The sequence below is a fragment of the Lotus japonicus genome, chromosome 4 (assembly GCF_012489685.1).
Source record: "Lotus japonicus ecotype B-129 chromosome 4, LjGifu_v1.2".
In the NCBI taxonomy this organism is placed as follows: Eukaryota; Viridiplantae; Streptophyta; class Magnoliopsida; order Fabales; family Fabaceae; genus Lotus; species Lotus japonicus.
Window position 1 is genome coordinate 41,783,499 of NC_080044.1, and position 13,831 is coordinate 41,797,329.

At 41.5% G+C, this 13,831-nt stretch overlaps 2 protein-coding genes across 2 annotated transcripts; both read right to left on the reverse strand.

Annotated features, from left to right (window-relative positions):
- Nucleotides 1-680: 680 nt before the first annotated feature.
- On the reverse strand, nt 681-1,676 carry LOC130712763 (uncharacterized). Its single transcript, XM_057562581.1, has one exon. The coding sequence runs from the start codon at nt 1,674-1,676 to the stop codon at nt 681-683; it is 996 nt and encodes a 331-aa protein (XP_057418564.1).
- Nucleotides 1,677-9,936: 8,260 nt separating this feature from the next.
- Nucleotides 9,937-10,308, reverse strand: LOC130712764 (uncharacterized mitochondrial protein AtMg00810-like). The gene has a single exon (XM_057562582.1). It carries the CDS (start codon nt 10,306-10,308, stop codon nt 9,937-9,939), a length of 372 nt encoding a protein of 123 aa, XP_057418565.1.
- Between the last annotated feature and the right edge of the window lie 3,523 nt (nt 10,309-13,831).

Below are 13,831 nucleotides of genomic sequence, written 5' to 3' on the forward strand. Positions count from 1 at the left end.
TTTACTCCCTACGTCTGTTTTAACGCTCCCCACGTTTTCCTCGCTCTCTTCCGCACCCCCTTTCAATTTCTTTGTTTCTGAATTACGTTCAACGACATTGGTGGTGTGCTGGGTTTAACTAGGACTTTTGCTCAGTTTTTGAACTAAGGCTTTGTTCACGCCATATTTCCCGTAAGATCAGGCGTGGCCTGGCCAGCTTTGCTTGGGGAGAACTTATAATCGCTCGGGCCCCAATGGCCATATAGGTTGCCCGAGACTTAGCCTAGTTAGGTCCGCTCGCTCATATTTCGGGGAGGCTTTGTGGATAAGAAGCTTATCCGCACACATCGCCGACGAGTAACGACAAGTTGCGTCGGCTTTTCCGGAGCGATCCCAAGACATCAAGGTCGTGTTGGGATCGCCACCTTCAGGGAATTTTTCCCACCTAGCTCTTGCCGCAATTTAGTGTGATTGAAATGGCTGGATACAATTTTTCGATTTTCAATCAGACGTTATAGTCAACAAACTCCCGAGATGGAGAACAAGAATGTGTCTTTGTTTTTACTATTTGGGCGTTATCTTCCATTTACTATTTGGGCGTTATTTGCCAACAAACTCCCGAGATGGAGAACAAGAGCGTGTCTTTGTTTTTAGTCCATCAGCTGCTCGCCCTTGCGCCAAGTCGGGCTTTCCCTTAAGCTTCAACTATAATAGTACCTCAGACTCGCCACATTCCAAGACCGTGGCACCCGCCTCCCATCTAAGCTTTCTAGGTGATAGGCCCCCTTCCCCAATACCTTCAAAATCCTGTAAGGGCCCTCCCAAATCGAGTTTAACTTGTTTCCCGTGTTCCCGGTTCGTCTCTCGCCTCTCGGATCTAGGTCTTCCTCTGGCACGTCGACCTCGTTGCATCGATGTCCTGTCGAAGCACTCTTTTTCCCATATCGTTCCACCGCGTTGCAATAGCATTCCCTTTCACTCTTCTGGTCCACAACAACTCTTCCAATTCGCCCATTTGGTAACAGATAATTGACCGCCGGATGTGCTATTGAGATCACGGCGCATAGACGATTCAAGGTGTTCCAGCCGATTATCATGTTGTAAGATCCCACCGCCCCCAGGATTAGGTATCTCACCTTCACTGTTTTGGCGTTCTCAAATTCACCAAATGTAGTATCAAGGTCGAGAACGCCCCTTACCCATACTTGCTCGCCCGCGAACACCACAAGAGTCCCCGCGTAGGGAGTGAGGTCTTCTTCTTTCAAACCGAACCGTTCAAACGCATCACCGTAAATGATTTCCGCCGAACTTCCTTGATCCAAAAGCACTCGCCGCACATTGAGTTGGTTGACACGCAGTGGGACCACAATCGGATCATCCAGGTGTGGCTTGATTCCGCAGAAGTCCGCGGACGAAAATCTAATGTCCGGGTGTGAAAAACCAAAAGGATTCTCTATGACCGTGTTCACCGCCCTGGCGTATCGCTTCCTTGCTGCACTAGTGACTCCACCTCCACCAAATCCTACTGCAATCGTGCTCACCTCCTTAGTCGTTAAGGCCCCATCCCTCTGAGGTCTGATTAGTTCCCATACCGCTATTAATCGCTCTACCGCGCGCAGCAAATCACGACATTCCTCTGTATCGTGGCCTGTTGTTTGGTGGTAAGCGCACCATTCTTCCCCATCCGGCTGCTCCATGCGGTTATTAACGTCGCAGATTAACCATTTCAAATCTCTGTGAGCGTCCGGTGTCTCGAATGTCAACTGTCCATCTCCCGATTCATCATGTTGTCTTCCGCATCCACACGCAATGACGAACCGCACGCGTGTCTCAGCCTATCTTTCCTTTGTCGACGACGTGCTTCCATTAGGCTTCACCAGGGAACTAAGAATTCAACCAAAATTCCAGAAAACCGAAGAAAATTGCACGGAAAATCGAATTTCTTTCAACCAAATCACAATCCACGTGTCCGGGAATCGAAATCTACCGTTCCCCACAGACGGCGCCAAATGTTCCATCCAAGAACATAGAGATGAGGTACGGTACCCATAGTGAGATGATCGTGATGTGAGAATCTAGAGAGAGTAAGAGCGTAACCGCTTAGAGAGATAAAGTAACTGAATTTCAAGCTTGTATTTCTCAAATGAGCTAAGAGTCCCTTACAATTGGTAACCGCTCCCTATTTATAGATTCAGGGATTGGGCTTGGTGCCCTTAACTCCTCATAATGGGCCAGTTGGGCCTCCCGAGAAAAGGCACAACTCCCTGGCTTCGTACGCCGCCCCAGGGTGGCGCGCCTGGGCGAGGAACCCTAGGGCCTCGCCCAGTCCAACTAAAAACTAGGGTCTTACAACAGGTCCCTAAACTACAATACAACTTCCGTTCTGATTATAGATTAACAAAAAGCAAGCGTGGTCTCACGCTTAAAAAGAAAATCATAAAAGGGATTCAAAGACTAACTCAAGAACACATGTATAGGGATAGGAATTAAAACTAAAACTTCATAGTATCACTTAAACTCAAAGCAAAATGTAACGAGCCAAACATGTGTAGAGAATTCATACAAGAAATTTAAAAAGAACTTTAGTTACAAAGCCTTGGAAACCTCCCACAAGTACCAGAATGCATCTCAGCTCTAAATTATACAAATGTTCAAATTTATTCAAATGAAAACAGTTAAAACTATCTATAGAATCAAAACAACGAGTCTGGGCGCTGAGTGCCAAAAGGCCACGCTCGAGCGCCAATTGATTCCAACACCTTCATTTTCTACTGTAACTCCTGGCGCTCGAGCGCCAATTGCCTTTGCTGCTAGACTTTTGCTACTATGAGAGGTGGCGCTCGAGCGCCAAAAGAGGGCGCTTGAGCACCAATTATTGCGCCAGGAAATACCTTCAATTCAATTCAATGAACTCTTCATGACCCAAACCTCTTGATCTTTCCCCTTCTTCAGTTACAACCTGCAATCCTTCATCAAAGCACTAGGAAAAATATCAAGCATTCTAACCATTTAATTATCCAAGAGATCCTAGACAAATGACAAATGCTAAAATACCCAAAACTATACTACAATATGAAAAAGGTCCCTATAAAACCATGAAATTAACAAACCGATGCAAAAACACAAATAAAGATAAAAATGCTTGGGAATGCATGAAACACTACATGAGACAAAGAGAAAGACTCAAAAGACAAAAAGAAATGACACGAAAAACCAGGACGGAGGGTCATCAGCCATAGACACGAGTAGCCCTCCATTCTAATGACTCATCTGGAAAAGAGACAATAAACTCCATATGGTTATTTGAAGTGGACAACAGATGCACATCTACATTATTGTTCCACATAAAAGACAATCCCCTAGCTCGTCTGTTGTTATCATTTTCACATCCAATTGAAATAATATACATCAACTCTGTCATACCACGCAACTTGTTAATCTCATGATCTTTTCTTTTTGTTTCCATCAAGAAAAGAAATGTCGGATCTTGTTTTCAACAAAGCTCTTTCAGAGCTCGAACTATCCGCCGGTTCCCAAGCCCACGATAGTTCCAAAATAGTGTTTTCATGGTCGTTGGCGTGGCTAATCCTCAGCCTCCACCGATATATAAGTGCATAATTTTTTGCCAAAGGTCACCTTAGAATCCACAACCTCCATATGATCAGACTGTTCAAGTTGTCGTGTTTTTCCTTCCCTGTCAGCTGCTTCCTCATTCTAAGAAGTGCTAGTAGAAACGCTAAGTGATAGCTCCTTTGCAAGTGTACAAAGTTACCTGTAGTAATCATTTCGTCGCTGGATACCGTCGACGTTGCGCATCATTCGTCGCCAGTCTCTCCGAGTGACGACAAAATGCGGCGGAGGAGGTGGAGGAGGTGACAGAGCCATTCGTTCCTGTCGCACCTCCCCGCGCTGCTCCTGCTCCGGCTGGACACGTCGTCTCCGACCGCGAGCCTCCATCAAAGATTGAACTACAAATGCTAAGTGATAGCTCCTTTGCAAGTGTACAAAGTTACTCGTAGTAATAAATTATCGATCCCTCGAGGATTGTGATCCAATTGTAGTTTCTATTAGTTCTCTTATTTAGACTTATAAAAGTAAAAACCAATTTCAGATTTTAAAAGTAGTGATGTTGAACGCAATAAGTAACACGGAAAATTAAACAGATTTGAGAATTCAGTTGGGGAGAATAGCACTCGGGTATGTTTCACCTATTTGTCTTATGATTCAATTTTAACAATATTTATATGAACTCAATAATCCTCTCTTCGGCGATCTAGCCTTTATTCTAGGATGTTGATAACTCACACGCCCTAGACTTCCAATTCAAATACTAAGTCTGTTTTACAAGTACTCAGACTAGAGAATTGAAGATTAAGAAAAAATAGCACCTAAAATCTCCAGGAGGAATCTTGCAAAAGCTCTCAAAACCCTAAGAAGTTTGTGCTCAATTCCATTCATCAAAAGCTTTCCCTCTATTAACCAAAACCTAATATATATATTATTATATATTATAATAATATTAATTTTTCCTTCCAATCAGTTCCGTGTTCACGTGATCTTTCTCTCAGGCAAAGCCAAAAACCAATCTCTTACTCCTTCCACGTGTCAACAAGCGGTTGGGCCAAACTATTAAGTGTGAAATCCAGTGGAACATAGCCCACGGTCTTATGGTAGATCACTCTCCAGATCATGCCACATGCCCGAGAACAAAGCAACAGCCGTTGGATCTCCTGCGGGTGCATGGCAGCTGCGTGGATCCTCAGCGCAGGATCAGCTCCCTTTTCCTGATTTTCTCTTTTCTTTTTATTCCGAAAATCCTAAATAAAATAACAAGATAAATCAAAATAAAATACTAAAAAATAATAATCAAAAAATAAACAACCTAAATCCTAACTAAATCTATCATTTAAAAAGTACTAATTAATAATAAGATAAAAACTACTAAAATCCAACAAACCAAAATAAAAACTCCTAAAATCCTAAATTAATTAAAAATACGAAAATTATATAAAAATAGCATAAAAACTAATTAAAACTCAAAAAATAAATTAAAAATAAAATAAAAGACCCACAAAAATACCCTTATATTTCCGGGTCAACACTAAGAATCAAGAATTTTCACAAAATGCAACTGTGCAATCAATCCACGTGATCCGGGAGTAGAAAATTTACGGTTCCCACAGATGGCGCCAAATGTTCTTGCCATGAACATTGAGATAGGGTATAGTACCTATAGGAGAGAGAGATTGCACTAAGAGAGAATCTAGAGAGAGAGAGAGAGTAACCGCTTAGAGAGAGAAAATAACTGAATCTCAAGTGTATATTGATCAAATGAGCCAAGAGTCCCTTACAAATGGTAACCGCTCCCTATTTATAGTAGGGAGCTGGGCCTAATGTGCACAATTGCATCTGTTAGGCCAACTGGGCCTCGCGGAAGGAGGCTCAATTCCCAGGCTGGGCGACCGGCGGGCAACCCCTAGGTGTAGGCCCCCTAGGGGTTCGTCCAATTCAAAAGGAATGAATCAAGTTTTGCAAGGATTTTCCTTCAAATTAAGAATGATGGTTTGGACCAAATATGAATGCATATTTTACAAGAGCCCAATCTGCATGTTCAAGATGCATTCATGAGCTGAAATTATCCCCAATAGAGTCTTATAATTATTGAACCTTAATATTTAGTAAATAAGTCCAATTTTGTTATTTTTCTTTAACTTTCGTATGTAATATAGGGGTGAATTTTCTGATGACATTTTGCATTTCCCCTAGTTGGTTTTTAATGTCTTCTATAAGCCATTGCGTCATCTTTTGGTATAATGGGGTTTTACTCAAGTTTCCAATGCTAGTGGAGCTGTTAATCTCTAGTGGAGTCTATTAAGAATTAGTGGGAGCATTATTACTTAGTGGAAAGTGTAGCATCTCACTTAGTCTATAAATAGGGACTCGATGTATGGAACAAATCAGTTTTTAAATCTGAATGATATTGAGTTTTCTCATATTGTGAGAGCTTCCCTTTGTTCTTGGGTTAAGAACTAAATTTGATAACTTTGGTTCTCTCTAAAATTCTTGTTCGACTTGGACATATGTGTTACACAATGTTCAGGACATTGTGCAGAACATGCATACAACAAATAACAAAGTTAAGTGTGTTGTTTAAGATATAAAAGCAATAAAGTAAATAACACAAGGAATTGGTAACCCAGTTCGGTGCAACGTCACCTACGCCTGGAAGGTTTTCACCGAAGAAAGGAAAAATCCACTATTAGTAGTTTAAGAACAACCAGTCTTACAAGAACACACCTTGTTCAATGCCTTACAACCTAAACGCTACCCAGTGCTTTTCTACTTAGCACTTCCCTAAGTATGAGAGCCCTTCTCACTTTCTCTCAACAATCACTGCCCCAGTGATTGAATCACAACGTACAAAAGGATGTAGAGATTAACACTCACTGAAACACAACAACTCGGTGCTCGAATTAGGAATGGAAGCACTGGAGTTGATTACAATACTCAAAACAATGGACTCATAAAGTAAACCCTAAAACAATCAACAATCCGTGTGGCAACTAGGGTTTCTTGCTGAAATAAATAGATGCTCTACATGCTCTGGTCTTCAATGGGCTGAGCATCAACAGGTCTATGTAGCAACAATAGGAAAAAATCTTGAAAATATTTTGTTCCACAAAATAATAAGGCCGAGCCTAAATAATTCAAATACTTGGCTCACACGAATTAATCTTTATTCCTTCAAAAGATTAATTCTCCAAATCATCATAAGATATGCACAACTTGTAGCGTGTAGAATCACAGCAAATCTTCACAATCAATGCTTCACGTAATACTTGTGAAGATCACACAACAACCTGAATCACAATGTTCTACCAGATGACTAGAACATTCGGTTGCACATCAGACAACGACAATGTTGTTTGTCACACAAGAACATATCAAACACCTTAGACAAAATTCAGTCAACATAAAGATAAACTTCATCAAGACAAAATACCCAACAATCTCCCCCTTTGGCAAATTTTGTCTAATATTCCACATGCAGATCTTCACAACACAGAGTAACTAACATGGTTGCGGATTAGCACAACGAGAACTCCACAAGCACAACACAACACACACTTTGCTTGAGATAAGCAAGAACAAAAAGATAGAAACTACACACAACATTGGCGTCTGAGAAGAATACTATCATACCATAAGCATTGCCACCAAAAAAAACTACATCACAGTTGTTACTTCATGAGTTACTTCTCCCCCTTATAAACAGAATTTGGCAAAGGGCAAAAAAGGACCATTGTCATCATTAAGTACAACTAAATCAAATCAGTTCAGAAAAAAAGAAAAACAAACTAAGCAGAACTATCACTAGATGTCCCATCACTGGGTTCAACATCAGCCTGATTTCCTTCATCAGCAGCAGGAGTCTTTCCCATAGAGAAACTCTTGATCAGAAGATCCACCTTCTTCTTCCTCTGAGTGCAGCTCACAATAGTATCTTGAAGAGTCTTGGAAATCTCCACAAGCTCAGCAAGAACATCACCAGGTGAAGCAGGGAGCCTCGAACCTTCTACATCATCAGCACTAGGTTGTCCAACCTCAACCTCAATGTCCTGGACATGTGTCCCAATATACAGCCTCTGATCAAAGGTGAGTGGACTAGCCTTCTGCACAGGGTATTCATCTGTGACCACAATCTTTGGATGCTGGCTCAGAATGATCTCAGATAGCAAAGAAGGAAAGGAAATGGGCAGCTTCACAACAAGAGTATTTGCATACTTCATTGTTTTCCCAAAAACAAAAGCTCCAAAATCAAAATGGGTCTTAGTCCCAACCATGTAAATCAATCTGGCCCTAATCCAGTGGAAATGTGAGAGGAATGATTGTTTGGCAACCAATTAGCAGCTCCAATGCGATTCAACAAAGCATACTTGTCACTCAAGGTGCCAGTAGACAACATTCCCTTCTTAGGCCAAGCCTTCACTTGCCCAACAATGATCTCATTAGTGATCACACTCAATGAGATGTCTTCACCAACATGAGCCACTAGGCTCCTTCCCAAAAAAGAGTTAATTAAAATGGGAGAAAAATTAACAAGCTTACCTCTAACATACACTTTCCTGAACTCTGCACTTCCAGCAACATTGCAGTCAAGGGTGATGTTAACAACAAACTCCTTCACAAGCTTGTCAAAACAACGACCAAATCCAAAGATGGTCTTCATGAGTCCAGAAGAAGCAATCAAATCCGGAATTTCTTGGCATTCAAGAGCTTCTAGGACAAGCTCTCTTTCAAGAGCAATCCTTCTCTAAAAGACATACTTCCACTTGGAAGCACTCTCCACAAAGTTCTCTTCCTGGCAGTGGTCTCAATGTTTGAATTATCTGGCTCGACATCAGAGTCATCAGCAGTCTTCCTCTTTCTCTTAGCACTCTTCTTCAGAGAAGTCACTTCCTCAACAACAACATCCTTCTTCTTCTTCTGGTCAGGGACATGAACCTGAGTACTCCTATATGTCTTTGGAGTCCTGCGTGATTTGGATTTTGAGGAGGGAGTAGAAGATTTCCTTTTCTTTTTCTTTTGCTCAGCCACAACACTTGCCAACACAAAATCATCAGATTCGGTGTCTTCATCATCATCCTTCTCATGAACCTCTTCCTTAAATGCAAGTTCTTCAGGATTAACAAAAGGAGAAGGAGAAACAACACTATCCATCATAAACGATGGGGGTGTAGTAATAACAGGGCTTGTTGGAGTCACACTGACAGGATCAAGAATAGTTTCTTCTGGATTTGTTTGACCACCATCAACAACAACATAAACATCAACATCAGCATCCAGATTGCTTATTGGGAAATCATGGGATTCCCTTTCAGTTGTTGGAACTTTGGGCTCAACATCCTCGGTGGGATTCGACACAAGAGGGGTTTCAAGAACATCATCAGTAACAATTGCAATAACATCATCAATATGCTTACTTGGATTCTCAGAGACCTCGAGTGTAACGGTAGGCAACTTCTAAGGACTTTCAGCAACAAAACTCTTCTTCTTCTTAGGAGTGTTCTTGGATCGCTTCTTCTTGGTGCATCCTTCAGGGTCAAGATGTTGAAGAGGAACAATATCTTCAAGAACTTCCTCTGCAACCACAGGGGCACTTGAACGAGTAACCCTAGCAGATTTGGGGGTTTTTGGATTGAGCCCTAGAAATCGCATACCATGCACATTTGTTACAAGCTTAGGACCTGAAGACATCTTCTTGCTTGATTCTTGAGACGTGGTAAGAAAAAGAACAACTTGAAAACACACAACACAATCGCAACTAGGGACAAAGCAATGATATTTCAAGAAAGCAAAAGGGATAGCAGTTCTGAGGAGTTGTATGGAACCTTACAGGGTAGTTATAGGGGAAGTTACCAAGACAAACATGGGTTCCCTGATTACGTGTGCCACACAAGTAATGGTTATATAAATATAGTTGTTGGCACCCTCAAAACTCGCTAATTGCTATAATCCCTCAAATAGACATATCCCTTATAATCCCCTTAATTTCTCAAATTGCACTGCATCAAGAGATTTGGTGAAAATATCTGCAAGTTGATTTTCAGTCCCCATATGCTCTAAGTTCATAATTAGATCCTCAACAAGTTCACTGATGAAATGATGCCTGATATAAATGTGTTTTGTCGTCATATGCTGAATAGGATTCTTGGATATATTAATAGCACTCAAATTGTCACAATACAATGTCAAGACATCCTGCGGGACATTTTACTCTTTCAACATTTGTTTCATCCATATTAACTGTGTGCAACTACTTCCTGCAGCTATGTATTTAGCCTCTACTGTGGACAGTGACACACTGTTTTGCTTCTTGCTAAACCACAAAATAAGATTGCTACCAAGGAAAAAACAACCTCTAGATGTGCTCTTTCTATCATCAGCACTACCAGCTCAATCAACATCACAATAGCCTACAAAACTTGAATTTTGATCATGAGAATAAAGAATGCCATAGTCACTAGTTCCATTAACATATTTGATAATCCTTTTGACTTGAACAAGATGACTAGCCTTTGGTTCAGCTTGATATCTAGCACACACACCAACAACAAAGGTGATATATGGGCTACTTGCAGTGAGATAGAGAAGACTCCCAATCATACTTCTGTAAATACTTTGATCAACACAGACTCCTTTCTCATCTTTAGTTAACTTGATATGAGTTGCAGCTGGAGTCCTTTTATGACTTGCATTGTCTAAACCAAATTTCTTAACAATGCTTCTGGCATATTTGCTTTGTGATATGAAGATGGTGTTCACCATTTGCTTGACTTGCAAACAAGAAAATAGGTCTGTTCACCAACTAGACTCATTTCAAACTCATATTTCATCTGTTCAACAAAATGTTCGACCATTTGGTTCGACATTCCTCCAAAAACAATGTCATCAACATATATCTGAGCTATCATAAGATCTTTTCCATTATTCTTCACGGAGAGTGTAACACCCCGATTTCGGTGGCGTCACTTTAGTAACCAAAAATAAACTTAATGCGGAAAAATGTGAATATTTTTTTTTAGATAATAACTAAGACAAGACTGAATTAAATAAAACCCAAATGCGAAAAGCAATAAAACTAATATACAATATATATAACAGCCCCCGCTGTAAGTAGTAACCTCGTCACGAGTAACCTCCAGTCACGGAAAGAAAAGTGTAGCGCCCGTAGGCAATATGTACAAACCAAATATAAAGGTAAGTGTCCGCAACACTATCCCTCAAAACTGAGAATAAGCTGACCCAATGGCCTGAAAATAAGACATCCTAAGTCCAACCAACTCTCTGTGATTCCCGTAAAGAAACCACACAAAAAGCTATAGGCGGAACTACCCTGTCCCCAAAGAAACCAATGAAGCAATGACTGTCAGAGCTAAGACTCTACTCCTACACTAATCCTATCTCGAGGAGCTCATACCAACACTCAAAACTATGTGCTAGCATGATCGTCGTCTGAATCAGAATCCAGAACGACTAAGTCTACCAACCCTATCCGTCCTCCCCTCGCAACCGCAATGCGCTCCGATGCTGGACTCACGGGCTTAGGGCCCGATCCATGGTCATCTATGACAGCAACGGAGGGTGCACTAGACTCTGCCGAAGGCACTCCCACTGGCTCCTCCTCTGAGGGATCCTCTTCGTCTGAAGACAACGGTGGTGGTGGTGGTCCTTCTGCTCCTGGTCCGCAATGCACACCCGGTGGCAAGTTGAAGCTGACAGAGCACCTCCTCAATACTCCCTCTACCAAGAGTCCTCCCCTATCTACCCTATCCTCCATGATCCTCCCGGAATAGGTCGCGCGGTGGCTAGCGGGGTCTACCACCCACGAACCGGGGTCATCCTGGTCAATCATCTCATATCTGATCCCCCCCGAAGGGTGGACCATTGTGAACCAATCCGCAATGGACATCTGACAAAAGGCGTTGTCCGTCAAAACACACACAGAAGACGCGAGGGTCAACTCCAAAGAACTATGTAGATAATAAACTCAATAGGTACAAATAATAGATAGCCACTTAGGCTTATAGCTAGAGATGACATCCAAGGGTTGCATATTTCACAATAACATAATCGACAATAAAAACACTTAACATGTTCCAAATAGGATTAACAAATAACAATCACATTCGACAACTAAATTAGTATGCATGTTGCATGATATGCAATGCAGGTTAACCCAGTCAACCAATATGCATTCCGGAACGGATGGACATCAACGGATCAGCCCTAGCACCAGCCACGGTGGGACCATTTCGGCCCGCGTGCCTCTTACACCACACAAAGGTAGTCAGATCAGCATAAAACCCGAAGGCCTGCCATTCGGTTTGCTACTAAGAGTCACCTAGCAGCGCTCTTACGCGGAAATCCCGGTCTTATAACCATTTTGGAATCCGCCGTGGTCCGGTATCTCGCCGTGTTTAAACCACTTAATGAGTGCATGCAATGCAGTGATTAGCCAAACAACGTCTCCGAATCTCACTCGACACGTCGCCACGTGTTCTAGCTAAATTAATGTCTCTAAAAGCTTACCCTAAGGTAAAGTCGATTCTGCGACAAAAGACACTTCTTCACAACAACACATAACTCACGATGATCTCCAAATCATCCGACTCATCTCAATCCGATGGTCACAACTACTCAACGAGCACAGAGTATCACACTCTCGGAAACTAACGGTTTCCCGGACTTATCCCCAGGATAGCCCAACAACACATAGCTGCTCCAACAGCACAAGAGCATCAACATACTCAACACAGCTGCTCCAACAGCACAAGAACATCGACATACTCAACACTTCTCAACTTCCTCAACGATTGGATCCGACGACACTTCTCGTTTTCCAAAAACTAAGATTTGCATCCGAAGCTTCCTTTCGAGTTTATTATCTTTATTTAAAGATTTAGAGGTTGTTTAATGTCTTATGAATTTTCTTTTCAAAATAATATCCTTTTTTAGTCTTATCGCAAATCCTATAAGTTCTCGGGATCTCCAAATCCCCAACTGACTCCAGAGAATGTCTCGATCCATAAAAACACTATAACAAGGCCCGAATCTCATTCGTCCTATCAAACTTTCTCAAAACTCTCAAAATAAAATCGGCATGACCTGCCCGCTATTCTCACTACTCAGAATCTCAGATTTCATAGCAGCAGCATAATTAACTCATCACAGTCAACAACATGTCATTTATCAATAAATCTCATCATAAACACTTAGCACTTAGCATATAAAGCATGCACCACACATCCTAGATTACCCACATAGCACATAGCATGTAAGTCAATCTCAAAAACATTCAGTAGATGAATCATCTACATTGTCAGCCGAAGCCTCAGAAAACATTTTTTCCAATCAAACACAAACAAGTGCATAAACAGTAAACAATGTCGAACGCATCGACCCTAAGCATTAACTAGAGATTCAGTGAGATGCCCTCACCTGTAGATTCTCCAGGGTGAACTTCAAACTCTTCCTCACAAGCAAAGCGTTGCTCCTCAGGAAATTCCTCAAAAGCTCCTTTAAAGAAAAATCACAGAAATACTATCAGAATCTATCGAAAACTAAGCTATCGATACTTACTAAGGTTACTCGAAGTAGTTCATACTCCGAGGTATGATAATCTAGCGCGAAAGGACAAGTTTTCGGAAAAGGAAATTTTCCTCCTCCCCCCTATAGGCTCGGCCACTTTTGGTAATTGTGGGACTCGATTTTTCTTCGATCAAACTTGGTTCCTATGCTATCATTAGCCGTAACTAAGGGTATTCTGAACTCGGAAAAATTATCGGATCAAAAACTGTCGCAGGGGTATTTTGGTCATGATTTTTAACTTAGAATTTCAAAACTGAAATCCCAAAAAGCAAATTTGACAGGGACGTCACCAACGACGTTTATGACAACTAATCCTACTAGCACTAAGCTAAGGCGATAGTTTTCAGCCTAAAGGTTGAAGCTTTACTCCAAAAACTCCAAAAATGGGTATTTAAGGCTAAAATTGATTCCGGCGGAAATCCGGTGGCATAACGAAAAATCTAATCCGGCAGAAGTAATCTTGGGCACATAAGGAAGAGGTTTAGAATCAGAAATGAAATTTTCAGGATAGTTTTGCAAAAACCTCAAAACTATCAGCTCAGAAAAGTCTATAGAAAAGCTATGGAAAAAGCGATCAGAGGTAAGGATTAGCGACTATACCTCGAAACCTTGAAGCAGCAACTAATTGATCGACGATCAAGCAAGAAATGAAGAAAATCTCTTCTCCTCCTCCTCTTCTCAAACTCGCGGCCTCCTTGGT